Source organism: Emys orbicularis, chromosome 7 (genome assembly GCF_028017835.1).
Source record: "Emys orbicularis isolate rEmyOrb1 chromosome 7, rEmyOrb1.hap1, whole genome shotgun sequence".
Lineage (NCBI taxonomy): Eukaryota > Metazoa > Chordata > Testudines > Emydidae > Emys > Emys orbicularis.
The window spans coordinates 54,584,730-54,599,687 of NC_088689.1; the positions used below are offsets into that span (position 1 = coordinate 54,584,730).

General features: G+C 43.4%; 1 protein-coding gene across 1 annotated transcript in view; it reads right to left on the bottom strand.

Annotated features, from left to right (window-relative positions):
- The window catches only part of WAPL (WAPL cohesin release factor), a 120,263-nt gene that overhangs the window by 22,694 nt on the left and 82,611 nt on the right, over positions 1 to 14,958 (bottom strand). The window contains exons 5-8 of the mRNA XM_065407708.1: positions 12,627 to 12,722; positions 4,271 to 4,423; positions 3,923 to 4,059; positions 1,196 to 1,307 (exon numbers count right to left, since the gene is read on the bottom strand). Of these exons, the coding sequence (XP_065263780.1) occupies positions 1,196 to 1,307; positions 3,923 to 4,059; positions 4,271 to 4,423; positions 12,627 to 12,722 (498 nt within the window). The remainder of the gene's footprint in view (positions 1 to 1,195; positions 1,308 to 3,922; positions 4,060 to 4,270; positions 4,424 to 12,626; positions 12,723 to 14,958) is intronic.

Genomic DNA, 14,958 nt, shown 5'->3' on the forward strand with positions numbered 1-14,958 from the left:
ATTAGCCAAAACAATGAGCTCAAAGTTACTCCCTCAACAACTTTTCTGTCACACAGAAATGGCCTGTGTTTGGCTACCCTCAGTTTCATGACTACAAAGGAATGAGATCTTATTTAATTTTAAAATGTACTTATTAGCATTTCCATGCCACTCATGACCACTATTTGATTGCTTGTGGGAAGACAGCAAATTCAACATTGTTCTCGCATGTATTTTGTCAAGTCAACATACAATAGAAGTCAAAGAAACAGCTGGTTGGACAAGATTTATTAACTACACAAAGGATCAAATGGATGTTTCCAAAATCAGCTTCTGTAACAATCCCTCCTCATAGCATTCTCCACAAACGTCTTGGGGGAAAAAATAATGGCAGCTACAAGTCTCAGAAATGGTTTCCACTGAAGCTGAACCCAACTTGTGAGGTTTGGGGGAATAGGAAAACTCGTATAGCTTCAGTTTCATCTCACTGGTTAGGGTAGCTGAATTCTTTCAAGAAGATCTTCCATTACTAGTTAATGCTGTGCCACTCTACAACTTACAGCACTGCTTAAGAACACTAGCATAGCATGCACACACTGTAGACAACTACAAAGGAAAAAAGGAGAGTATCTACATTCAAGCTATTTTACACTGACGAGTTTAAGTTTGGAGATAAATATCCGGATTATTCTTTATTTTTACTAGAATGAAATTGGGAAGAAAAATAGAATATTAGTGTTAACTTTTCTAAGTACTACTTTTAAACTAAATGTAATGAATAAAGGTAGTATGATACTTAAAATGGATAAAGATTTGAAATCATAAACCTAAACTCAGCACCAAAGTTTTTAAGACTATGAATTTTAAACAAGCTTTATCAAGCCTCAAAAAAAAAAGTGTGTGGGGAAGGATTGGGGGGGGGGGGGGAAGTGTGTGGGGAAGGATTGGGGAGAAAGAGAAATCAAGAGTTTCTGCTACTTTTGATTGCACGCAAGAGAACACATGCACTCTCTTGAATTTCCCATGTTATGTTTCTGTGTAGACTTCTAAAGTCGGGCCAATATTTCCAGAAAAATGCTAAACAAATGCAATCAATCTATACTAAAAACCTAATAAATACATTTCTATATTTCTACCATCTCCATTCATTTATGTACATCAATCCCAATGTGATTTGAAACTAACTAATTACATAGGATACATGAAATTTGAATACCTGGTGGTGTTGGGAGTCATCCAGTGTTTTGAAGACCATGGCTACCATTCCATGTGCTCTCAGGTGCATTCGGAAACTGGGCATGGCGCACTTTGTCGCCAAGCTAATAACACTGGAAAAAACAGGCAGGCATTAATGTGTTTGAAAGTCACTACATTTATTTTAAAAAAAGGCTAGTTAAGCAAACAAGTCTAACTAACATTAACATGTGTACATCAGAAAATCCAACTGTTTGTGGGCTGATAAAAAGGCTTGTTTTATATATATATATATATATATATATATATTCATTCATATATTCTTGTAAGGTTTACCGCCAATCTCAAATGGTGAAGATATGCAGCATTCTATTTTAGGGTTGCTTACTCATATTGGGCTAAGTCTGGTTTCTTCTTTTAATGTTAGCTACAATAGGGTTGCAAATGGGTAACATCAAGTGTTTTAGGAACAACTTTTAGTTGGAAGAAAAGCCTTCACTAGTAAGACACCAACTTGGTGAAGAAGATCAAGAAAAGTGTATTGTGAACTGACACCCTGGTTAAAGTTAAAAACTGTTTCTATTATATGCCTAACTATTTGTAATCCCTCCTCCCCATGCAATATTGTGAAATATCAGTTTATCCTGAAGTTTCACATAGCTAATCTATGGCCAGGAGGAAGATTGGATTTTGGTGGGGAAAGTTTGGAATAACCCAAGAAATCACTTTTGAACCAGAGGAAAAAGAAGGCTCTGCCCCCCAAACCATCAGGTACGCACACCTCTCTTTTGCTTCAGATCCTCCCCTCTCGCGTCAATATTCAAAATGCCTGCTTAGAATGGGTAGTCATGGATTTGGGGGTGTTTTTGTTCCTTCTCTTCCCTCACATACAATAATTTTTTTTTTAAAAGTGTGCTTTTCATAGCTCTAGTTACGACTGTCTGAATTTTCAGGTGTACCCAGCACAGCCTACCATATAGGTTTTACAAAAGTGTTCCTTTAAAATTTGTGAAGTTTCTTAGCACTATACTCAATTTTGCTTTAAGGAGGGTATATTTCCTTACCTTTATAATTAAAAATTAAAAGCTTAAATATCTCCAAAAGGTGCAAGGGAAATAAAAAAATCCTCTATGAAACCAAAGCAACCTTTAAAAATCATATGAGAACGTCATGTTTAGCTCTTTTACAGTCTCCAATCACAGCAACAGCATTCAAAGAGGTTCAGCTTGGCAACAAGGCTTCTAATTCCCCTAAGTCTACTGCTATCCTTACCCCTATATATAATTTTCTTTGGAAAACACACACCTTGGAATTCGTTGACTGAACTTTCCTCCAATGAGTACAAGTTAGACCCTATATAACTTTAGAAGTAAAGAACAAGATTTAAAAGAATTTTGAAAGTTTACAGAGACTCTGTGTATTGAATGTGAATTAGGGGTGTAAATACAGTTAAAAAGTTAACCATTTAAATGATTTAAAAGTATTTAAACGGTTATCTGATTAAGCGGCTAAGGCCGGGCCTGCTCCGGCTGGCGCAGGACTGCTGGGGTCGGCTGGCCGGCCAAGGGGTTAACAGTTAAGGCGGGTTAACCGGTAAGACTAATGCTTACTGGTTAACTGGTTAACATTTTGCATCCCTAATGTGAATAACTTAATTCTAAAATTCTTAGTTATATTGTTTATTTACATAATTGCATATATAAATAACTCAAACAGGAGGATTGAGATTTCTGAAAGTTATGTTAAATCAATCAACATTACTGCAATTTGTTGAGTTACCTGGAGGAAACTCTTGATTTAATAACTGCTTTTTAAAGTTCTACAGCTGTTTTTGATATATCTCAGGATGCCAAATAAAATTTCACTGTCATCTAAATCTACAGTTCAAGGTTTTCTTCTACAGCTGTGGCAAAACTGCAATTATTGTACACAAAGAATTATACCAGTATGGAAGATAAAAGGGATTTTTATATTGCTATAGAACCATTCTCCTTGGTATTTTTAGGTTCACAAACTGTAGAAAACAAACAGTGATCATGAATAAATATTTTCAACATGAGAATTTATACATCTAATTCCATTTTTGTTAAGAACAGGATTTAATTGTACAATGCAAGATGCAAATGTAGAGATGAGCAAAATTTAACGAAAGACTGACTATAATCTAATGTTCATGTTTTACATCATTAGAATTCTAACAAGGATTGCTAGTTAACCCCAGGCCTGCAAAAGTTGCAGTGAGCACCAGTGTGGGCTATGGCATTCGCAATAGGAAATAAAGAACAGACTGTTGGCAGAATGAAGGAAACCTCAGCATGATGTTATATTATCACTGTCAGTAAGTGTCTGGGGATTCTTTCCACATATATATTATTAATTATTTAAAAACTGAATTTTCTATTAAAGAACAGTGGATAGATGCTTCCTCGCTTATAATCATATCCAAACAAAGAAAATTTAGTGTAATCTTTGTCTTTAAGCAGTACAATAGTAAATTTGGGGATGTAATTTTACTGCACAAAATCCTCTTTTATCCTTCCCCACATTATACATTCACACTTATGATATTCTGTAAATGTCGTCTCCAATATTTTCAGATGTATTTTTTTTGTTCCAGACAGCAGAAACTCCAGGTAACTACTAAACATTTTAAAGTCAGATCACATATTTAATAGAAATATATTTAACTCACTTTTTTCCTTTGAATACAATAAATATATACAAGATATTTTATGTTAATATCTCTCACCTAAGGCAACGTGTGTTTAGAGGCTGATTGCTCTTCAGTCCGCTTAGCAAGTACTCAATATCATCTGTGAACTCTTGATTTTCACCAAATTCCACTACATCATTGAAGTGCTTTACATGCTGAACGACAGTGTATAACTGGAAGATACAAATATATTTTGAACACAATAAATTGCTGTTAGGATAGATTATAAAATTAACACATTTAATGTTATCTTTAAATGAAACCTAATCAGACATAAAATCATTAACTTTAATGGTGAAAGCTAAAGCCTCACTTTGACACTATTCCTTCAGTATATATTAGAAATACCAATAATTACCTTAAAAATGTCTTGAAAATACTTACTTCTTTGTCTTCTTTCCTACATTTCAATGCAGTTACTATCTCTTGATAGGGCTGAGTAGGTATTGTCACAGTTTTTATCACTTTGGGAGGTGGTGCAGGAGCCTTAAAAACTCCATCATCTTTATGAACTGCCTCCTTTGAAGATAGCCTTACCTATCAATAAGAAAGTGCTTAAATGGGCAGATGTTTTGAGTGTGCAAACATATATGAAATACATACGGAAACAGAGCAGAGTGTGCATTTTTCAAATTCAAATCTTGGGTTTTCTAAGACAGAGGTGTATCTGCACCATTCATCAAATTTGGAATATGCCAGACCATTTAAATGGTGCTTTAAATATAAAAAACTTTATTTAAGAAAAAGACAGGGTCTGGTGGGACTTCAAAATTAAAAGAGCAGATGGAATCTTTTGCACTGATTAACTTTAACTGATCACCAGGGGAGGTAAAATTACCAAGTTTGGTCTTTAAAAAAAAAAAAAAAAGTTTAAACTCTTTGTTGCCTCTTACTACTACACTGACCATCTTACTTCCTGGAGACTCCAAGCATTACTGAGCTGTTTGCTATATCCAGTCATTAGCACACTTTCCAGTAGCCTGATATGGGCATGACACTGAATTTTTACCTTTGTCCCAACACAAGTGGGATGGAAATTATATTAACTACAATTCTCACCACTGGTTACTAAAGGCTGCTGTTCTAGTTGTGGCTGCAGCTAGCAGGAGATCTGTCTCCTGCCATTGACCACTGAAAATGCTTCCTGTATGCAGGTAGCAGGCTTCCCAGCTTCTTCCCTAGCATAAGAGAACATGTATAGAGGAAGTGTTGTGGGGCACTGTGGAAGCCTCAATAGATTTAGGATGCTTCCGCAAATTAATGGTATTCTTCTTGCACTGGTTTTATAGGTCTCATTTATATTTTATGCATGGCCCCTATGAAGTCTATCCTTTGAACTTGAACTAACGTGGACTGTTTGTGGTTGACCAGCAGAGTCCCAAGGAGTGGCACATGGCTTATAGTACAGTGATGTTGCGTTGGACCTGAGGCTTGGAGTTGCCTTTGACCAAGCAGTCGTCGAGGTACAGGTAAATCTAGATACCCTGACACCGGAGATAGGCTGCGACTACTGCCATGCACTTGGTAAACACCTTTGGTGCTGTAGCCAGGCCAAACGGAAGGACAACAATCTAGTAGTGGGCCGAACCAACCGTAAAACGGAGAAAGCGTCTGTGTCCTGGGAAGATCACTATGTGAATGTATGCATCTTTCAGGTCGAGGATGGCATACCGGTCTCCTGGATCAAGGGAGAGGATAATGGTGGCCAGGGAGACCATGCGAAACTTTAGCTTCTTTAGGTATCTGTTGAAGTATCGCAGGTCCAGGATGGGACGCAGCCCACCCTTGGCCTTTGGGATCAGAAAATACTGGGAATAGAAACCCTTGCTCCTCCACTGCCCCCAGCTGTAAGAGCCCCTGAACCGCCTGCTCGAGAAGACTCTCATGAGAGGGGTGCCTGAAGATGGAAGGGGGGTTGTGGAAATAAATTGGAGGGTGTAGCTGTGCGCCACCGTACTGAGGACCCAGCGGTCCTAAGTCATCACTGACCACCCTGGGAGGAAAAAGGAAAGGTGGTTGCCAACAATTGGGAAAAATCGGATCCAGGGAATAGACTGGTAGGTCGCCCTCGGGCGTACCGTTGAAACGACTTTTTAGCTCCTTGCTTGGAGCGGGGGTCCAGCCTGACTGTGAAGAGGGTGGGGCCGATGGCTCGTGCGCTGTCTATAGCCCTTGGGCTTTTTGTGTGTGGGGTCCTGTCCCTTGCCCCTGGGGTAGTTGCAATCTGAACCGCTTACATCCCGGGACCGGAACGTAGAACCCCAGGGTTTTTAGGGTGGTTCGGGAGTCCTTCAGCCCATGTAATTTGTTGTCCGCATGCTCTGCAAACAGGGCCTTGACATCGAAGGGGAGGTGCTGAATCAACTGCTGAGCCTCGGAAGGCAACCCAGAGAGGAGCAGTCAGGCCGCACGCTGCATGTAGATGGTGGATGCCATGGTGCAGGCGGCGGAGTCTGCCGCGTCAGACACCGCTTGAAGGGCTGCCCTGGCAGCGGCCATGCCCTCATCGAAGATCGCCCGGAATTCTTTACATTCATACATACGGGAGGGCATTCTCGCACTTGGTCGCGGTTTGCCGCATATTAAAGTCACAGCAGCCAAGGAGGGCTTGGTGGTTGGCCAGCCTCAACCATAAGCCAGACAAGGAATAAAATTTTCCGTCCGAACAAGTCCAGTCTCCTAGAGTCTTTATTTTTGGGGGTAGCTCCGGGGAGCCCCTGGCATTCCCTGTGGTTAACTGCCTCAACCACCAGGGAATTTTGGGTAGGATGGGAGTAAAAGTATTCGTGCCCCTTAGTCGGGACAGAGTACTTACCTTCTACCCGTTTGGAAATAGGGGGCAGAGAAGAGGGGGTTTGCCACAAGGCGTTGGATATCTTCAATACCCCTACATGAAGGGGAAGGGCCACCCTAGCAGGGCCTGTGGAGGAGAGGACGTCGAACAGGAGTACGCTTGCTCCTCCAACTCCTCCGCCTGCAGGCCAAGGTTGAACGTGACCCTCTTCAACAGCTCCTGGTGTGCCTTAGTGTCATCCTGAGGAACCAGGTGAGGGGGTTCTGTGATGACCTCATCCAGTGATGAGGAGGAGGAGGCTGGTACCGTGGGTTCCACAGCACCCATTGGTGGTCCAGCAGACTGTTTTCCTTGGTCCACATAGACTTTCGGGGTCTTATCCCCTGGGGCCTCAAGCACCGGAGCGAGTTGGGTAGTCGAGGCCACAGGCCTGTCCGAGGCTCTCAACACCGAGTGGACAGGCTGGGAGGGCTGGGTGAACCCCCGTGGTTTCCAGGGGTACCACGGGGCCAGCCACTGGGCCTGGGCCATAGGGCAGGCTTCGGTACCGACGATGCAGGCGGGCACCGAGGATCTCAGAGGCTGCCCCGCCGATGCGGAGCCTTGCTCCATACTGGAGCCATATCCGTAGCGACTGCTACCCGATGACCCGGATCCACTGAAGCAGCAACTCTGTGTCTGGCGATAATCGCAGTCGCGTCTAGAGGAGGACCAGTCTGAGCGGAACATGCACCTCCATGGGGACCTCGGTGACCAGCGGCGCTCGGTGGATCCACAACGGAAGTCCAACGATCCACGCCTTGCACTTTGAGACTGGTACCGGGACGAGGAGTGGGACCTGGAGGTATCGCGGGCCGGGCAGGATCTCCCCGAATACGGAGACATCTGTCTCGGGGATCGTTGGCGGGGCCCACGGCTACGGTCCTCCAATCATTCACAGAATCTGTAATGGCGTTCCGGTGACGCAATGGCCGGTCCCGACGTTCCTGCCGAGGAACGCGTGCCTCTGTGGGTCTGCGCCAGGTAACCAGCAAGGTCTGCCTCGAATCCCTCTGCCAGTGCCCAAGGTCCGGTGACCAAAGAGGACTCCGACGCGTCTGCCTCCCTAACTCTGAGACATGACGGTTTCGAGTGGGTGAATGGTGGCGGGATGTCCCCCACAATGGGGAACGGTACCGTTGGGGCGAGGGTGGACGGAAAGGTCCCAAGGTGGGCTTAGGTCTGGGCACCGCCGGGGCCGACGTGGGCGGCACCAGGAGCGTCAGGATCTCCTGCACAGCCTGGAGTGCTTCAGTTGTCAACAGCACCTGAAGTGGATGAAGGCCAGCCTCTATGTCCGGACCTCCAGGCAAGGAATGGGGTGGGCTGCATCTCACGACATGAGCTGAGGTCCGACATCCTGATGGGGGAGATGGGCTGCCTGCCGTGGCTCTGAGCTCATCCCAAGCCCTGTCTTTCCCATTGCGGGGAGGAGGAGACCGTCCCCTGCCGGCCTTCTTCAGCTTCTTGGCCGGGGCTGTGGATTGGTGCCAGCTCGTTGATGGCGCCGGAGAGGCACTACGCACCAATGCCGTGGTGCTAGGTGCTGATTCGGACCCTTGCTCCGGGGCCAGAGTGAGCGCCGGCTCCATCAGGAGCGCTTTGAGTCTGATCTCACACTCTCTCTTAGTCCTGGGTTTAAAGGACTTGCAGATTCGACACTTAGCACTTATGTGCCCTTCACCAAGGCACCTGAGACAGCTACTATGTGGATTGCTCATGGGCCTGGGCTTTTTGCAGCGATTGCAGGGCTTAAAGCCTGGGGACTGGGGCATGCCCCATCCCCCAGCTAATTGTCCAACGGGACTAACAAAACTCATAACTATTGCTAAGGGCTAACTAACTCAACTACGAACCATGTACACTAACTTTACAAGAACTCTAGTTTGTACGAACAAAGCCTAAGCAATGCTAATAAGAGCAGCAAACGTTCTGTGCACCATGACTGGCGGCAAGAAGGAACTGAGGGTGGGGGGAGCCGGCAGCGCCCCTTATACCACGCCATGCTGGTGCCACTCCAGAGGGCGCCAGAGCCGCTCCTCTATGGATACTGGTGAGGGAAAAACTTCCGGCACTGGTGCATGTGGTGAGCGCACACATCTAATGTGGAATGGACATGAGCAAGCACTTGAACAAGAACTTATGATTGTTTTCACTATAAATATATCTCAGGGCTGTGATATTAAGTGCTGATCCTGAGTTGGACCAAGTAAGCTGGTATGTACATTGCCTCCTTCGGGACAGCAGACCTGAAATTACTGTGTGTGTCTAGTGGATATGGGGCTGATCGCTACCGAAGGAATGCTTCAAAATGCTCTGGGGCTGAAGTGTACCTACCGTTAACTGGCAAGGCAAAGTAAGGGCTGACACAGCTATGAAAATACTATTTGGGTGGCTAACAGACTGGAAGTGTCAGGCAGTGGATACCCAGTTAAGCACAAGCAAGTCTCTCTCTTGTTTGAGGCAAGAGGGTAGCAAGGTGACTTGCAATCCTGGGTATCCCAAAGACTATCACACTGAAGTAGCTGGGGGATGGGTGGAAAGGCATGCATACCTTAGATGGTCTGTTCATGATAATAGAAGGGGGTCCCTGGATTCCCAGTCTAACGCTGCTCTGGAGCACTACAAATACAATTTCTTATTCATCTGTAAGGCAAACAGATCCCAGGACGGCATTTCCCACTGGACAAAGATGTCATTCAGGATGGAATTGAGTATCTCCTACTCATGGTTTGTGGAAAACTCCCTGCTGAGATTTCCTGAGAATTCTGTGCACCTGGTAGGTCTGCTGCTGAGAGCATGATGCAGATGCTGATGCACCAGTTCCATAATCTGACTGCCTCCATAGAGAGGAATGAGATTTTGCTCCACCTTGTTGTATATATCAGGATATAACAAAACCCTGTAAGTGGGAAGGAACCTACTGCACACAGACTGCTCTCAGCTCCAGGAGGTCAATATGCATGTTGGCCTCCCAAGGAGACCATGTGACTTGGGCAGTGTGACTGTCCATGTAGGCTCCCCATCCTATGAGAATGCACCTGTGATTATGGTTGCGTCCCATGCAGGTGGAAGGAAACACGCACCTGATCCTTTTTTGTCCACCATCGTCACCTTGGTATTTATATTCTCTGTCTGGTGAATAAAGAGATCAGAGACAGGCCTGCAGGCAACAGAGATAAATCCTGGCTAATGGCGTTACATAGGTATATGCAGCCATGTCTGTCTTTCCCTACTAGGGAAGACGAACCTTGACTACAGTACATGGTCTGATGGTTAGCTATCTTATCAGGCTATGTTTGGCCTGGAATCTGTTGACAGGAAGGTAGACCTTTGCTGGCATTGAGTTCAGGGAACTCCTATAAAGTCTATGGCTTTTGTGGGAATCAAAGTGAGCTTTTCATTGTTCATATACGCCAAGGATGCCAGAAAATGAAGCAAGAATAATATCGTTGACTGGACCTCCTGGCTAGATATGCTCATCAAGAACCAATAGTCCAGATATGAAAAAACGGCATAGCCATTCAGAGAAGAATTTTGTGAAGACTCTGGTGCTGTTGCCAATCTGAATAGGAACACTCTGAACTGGTAGTGCTCCTGTCCTACCCAGAATCGGAAGAACCTCATTGAGAGCATGAGGGAAGCAACTTCACAGGCACGGACCAACTGACACAAATCTCTAGTCTCAGGCACTTGCGAACCCATGTGCAGAATATACGTAAGGACAAACACTTTTAGAAACTGTTGTTTCTCTACCACTCTAAGGAATCAAATAGCAGCATTCCAAGTAGCTACCAAAATTAAGGAGGCAGTCTCATCCAGTCCCGGAATCACCTATGAACTTTTGGACCACAGGGGAATCCCACAGCTATTCTTAAACCTTGGTCATATAAACTATAAAAATAAAGCCAATAACTTTGTTGCTAAAAATACCTTTGAGAGCACACTTTCTTATCCAGTGACTCAATGTATTCACAGACCTCTTGGGCAATGGAAGACATGTTTGTTTTCTTGTCACAATCAGGGCCGGCTCCAGGCACCAGCCGAGCAAGCTGGTGCTTGGGGCGGCAGCTCGTAGGAGGCGGCATTCCGCCCAATCCTAGGGCGGCACGGCCGCTTTTTTGTTGTTGTTTTGTTTTGTTATTGTTGTTCCGCTCCGGCCGCCCTATAGGGGGCAGCGGCGTGGAGGACGGGAGCGCCCTGCAGCAAGGCCGGCAGGGCAGCCCGCGTCCTTCCCTCCCAGCCAACTGGAGCGGTGTGGAGCTCTCCCGGCAGGGGGCACGGCGGGAGGGGCCGCGTGGCAGCGCCCCGCTGAAGCTGTGGCCGCCCCTCTTCTCTCTCTCCCTCTGCTCCCTCCCCCTCCCCCCCACTAGCCGGGGCACATCTGCAGGGCAGGGAGTCCCCCTGCACCCTGGCTCCGGCCGCGCAGCAGGGTTTTTTTTTTTTTTTTTGCTGGGGCGGCCAGAAAGCCAGAGCCAGCCCTGGTCACAATAACAATTCCTTTAGAGGACTGAGGCTAATCAGACCTCTACCATATTGCTGAAGTAATATTTTGATGGCCAGAATCCCAAATATTAAGTGAAAAATTGATGAAAATGAAAAACCTATTCTATACACTATGAGGCCTCTATCCCTAATCTAGAGAGGATAGATTAAAACTTTTAATTACCTAGCAGTTTATTTAAAAACAATATAGAAAGATTTGGAGGCCTCCAAGATTTTGTATCTAAGAAGAGCTATGAGCAAAGAAATCAGTTTTTGCTGTTACGTGAGTAGCTGACTTGAAGGCTGACCTTGTTAATTTATGCAGTGCTATCATGGCGTTTCATAAAATAAAAAATGACTCAAAGGTTTAGCGTAATTAGTGAAGAATAACAAGCTTCAATTTAGATTTATGAGTGTTGTGCCTCACTATAATTTTTGTTGAAGGGATCATGGCCCTGAGACCTCCCCCCCCCCCCCCCCGCAATAATGCTAGTAACTAAGAATTATTTTTTAAAAGTGACTTAAAATTCCCAGGCAATATAGTTAACATTTTAGGGATGCTCCATTATAAAAGGCAATGGGGACTGTGAAGTAATCAAGAAGGATCCGGATCCAATAGGCTAAAGTTGTCAACCTCAAAACAGAAGGGTGGAGGAAGTCAGGCTCATGTGGAAAATAATTGAAGAATTAGGACAACGGATGCTGAGGGTGTAGCAGTATTAAATTATTTACACTTTGATTACTTCAGTTGCCTGAATATAAAACAAAAGCAGAGTCACTAAAATACAATTATCTTCACTTAATAAGTGACAGCTTCTAGACACATATATAGGCCAAAAGTATTGGATTCTGTTTAATATAACTGTTGACTAACACTGAAATTGGTGAGTCTGGCCAACCAGCAACCAACCCCTTTTCTCTCGCAATGACAATCCACTGATACATTCCTACTTGGAACAGACTGTATTCAGAATTATTTTTCAGTAAGCATGGTTCATGGCACTTAGCCTTCTCCTCTCACCAACAATTTTTGTGGACGTTTTTGTTATGTTTGATTTGTTCAGCCTATATATCCTAGATATCAGAGCAAAAAAATTGTTTCTTAAAACTGTCTTATACAACTCTAGTTAGAACAATTCACACATGTAATTTAAAATACTTGATTTTCATATTAAAAAAGGACAATGAAATCAAGTTTTTAACTCTAGTAATGTTTTTTCCTTTAGAATTTACTAGAGGATTCCCCCTCCGATTCAATTTCTTTTGGCTCTTACACCCAATGGCTAACATGACCATTTGGACTTCATTCCGAGTTACTACTACCCTTGCTAGCCTGTCTTCATCATTTCCAAATATTGGTCAGCGTTTAGGGAGAATTAATAAAGTTTTGAAGAAGAAAAACCACCACAACAGCCTACTCACTGGGATGGTTGGAGTTTTCAATCCTGGTTGTGCCGGTAGAGCCTCTGACTCTGGCTGGTTCCAGTGCCTAGCATTATACACAGCTTTTGTTGGAGACTGAAAAATAAAATAATTGCTTGTTAGATCTTAACAGAAATGTAGCACTATCAGTGAATATTTTACCAACAAAAAGAAATCTCATTTCTTAACATTTTATACCTGTTAATATCATTTAGGTTTTTTTTTAAAAAGTGTTTCAAAATTAACTTACCTCTTTTCCTCATGTTCTCATTGCAACATCACAGGAATTTTACTTTAAATTAAGTTCCTTTTCAATACAAATTACTTGACACGGCTTTAACCTGATTTGACCCCAACCATTCTAATTTTAAGAATGATAGGTAACATTCATTTCATGTTTTCAGGTGTAAAACCATGAATTTATGAAGAACATAACATACATATTTCAAAGTGAATATCCTTCTGATGATGTCTACATTAAAGCTTCTTTTAATTAAAATAATTTTCAGCATTCCTACTGACTTATTTTAGACAAACTTATCTGTTATACCTTTCCAGCAGAAATATACACTGAAGATTTGATTAAAAATGTAAAGCCAACATACTTGGATCTTGTCATTTATCTAAATTCATGTATTTCATTTGAGAATTTCTCTTATCCCATTGGTACAGCCACATGTTAAAATAGTTAGCAGAATTCTTTCTAACTGCTGCCCATACATGTGTCAGGACAAACCAAAAAAGATACATAAAAATGAAATTTTCCTCAGTAGTTTAATGAAAAAAGCTTAACACATGAAATAGCAGTTAAGGATAAATATACTAATATGATTTCTTTTACATATGCCTGGAAATCTGATTCATAAATGTAATTCAAGCAGTAAACTACATACTCTATTTTTCTGTTAGATAAGCCCCCACTAATCATGTGAAGTAGCTTTTTCCTCTTGAATTAAAACTATTTTTAACATTTAAAAATGACCAAAAAGGGAAGCCGTGCACAAGAAAAAAAAAGTCTTGTGCCAAAAAGTAATGTAAACCTATGCCTAAAAACCCTATTCTTATTGGACTATGCATCCTCTCTTTGAAGGTGTAGTAAACATGACATTATGTACATTGGTAGGTTTCCTACTATCATAAATTTAAAAAGAGTTTTGGGGAGGTCAGGAACAATGTTAACTTTATGTCAGAAGTGCAATTTCTATTGTGTGTCATGTACACCAATTAGCTGTATACTGTTAAACATTTGTACAGCACCACAATTTTTCACTGCTCTTTAGAGAAGAGAAAGATGGCTCCTGCCCCACAGAACTTACAATACAAATGAAACACAAAATGAAGACAGAAAAAAAAAGGATTAAGAAAAAAGAGGAACAATAGCTGAAACTAGGGCTCCACTTATGTGATTAAAGGTATGTCTACACTGCAATTAGACACACACAGCTGACCCGTGCCAGCTGACTCAGGCTCACAGGGCTCGGCCTGCAGGGTTATTTAATTGTGATGTAGATGTTCCGGCTCAAGCTGCAGCATGAGCTCTGGGACTCGAACATCTACACTACAGTTAAACAGCCTGAGCTGAGTCAGCTGGCACGGGCTAGCCATGGGTGTCTAACTGCAGTGTAGACATACCCAAGATGGCCACATTAGTTGCCTCAGAAAAAAGGTTTGTTCCTCAGTGGAGATAAATTTAGTGAGAATGGAAAGGACAAAATTTATTAATAGGAGAGAGGTATTCACTCTGTAAGATTCAGCTTTCAGAATCTTGATCCCTTCTTGGCCCAGCTGCTGGTCAGGGGGGCATTGTCCAGGAATTTCTTAGTGAGTCTGTTTTCTTTGAAATCTGTCAATTTCAGGGTACGTCTATACTACCCGCTGGATCAGCAGGTAGTGTTCGATGTATCGGGGATAGATTTATCGCGTCTTGTCTAGACACAATAAATCGATCCCCGAATCGACGCCTGTACTCCACCTGGGCAGGAGGAGTAAGCGGAGTCGACGGGGGAGCCACGGTGGTCGACTCGCTGCCGTGAGGATGGCCAGGTAAGTCGAACTAAGATACTTCAACTTCAGCTACGTGAATAGCGTAGCTGAAGTTGCGTATCTTAGTTCAAACCCCCCCCCCCCCCCCCCTCCACCCACTAGTGTAGCCCAGGCCTCAGATATCTAAAGCTTCATGCCCTCACCCCTCTAACTCTCAGAAGGGAGAAGCTTAGTCTTTTCCCTCCTGCAAAGCCTTTTTACTGCCTCATGGGGAATATACCCAAGCCTGTTTTGGGGGGTATGAATAATTCCAATGCTCCACTGCCACTGCTTGCAGCCTTCATTAGCA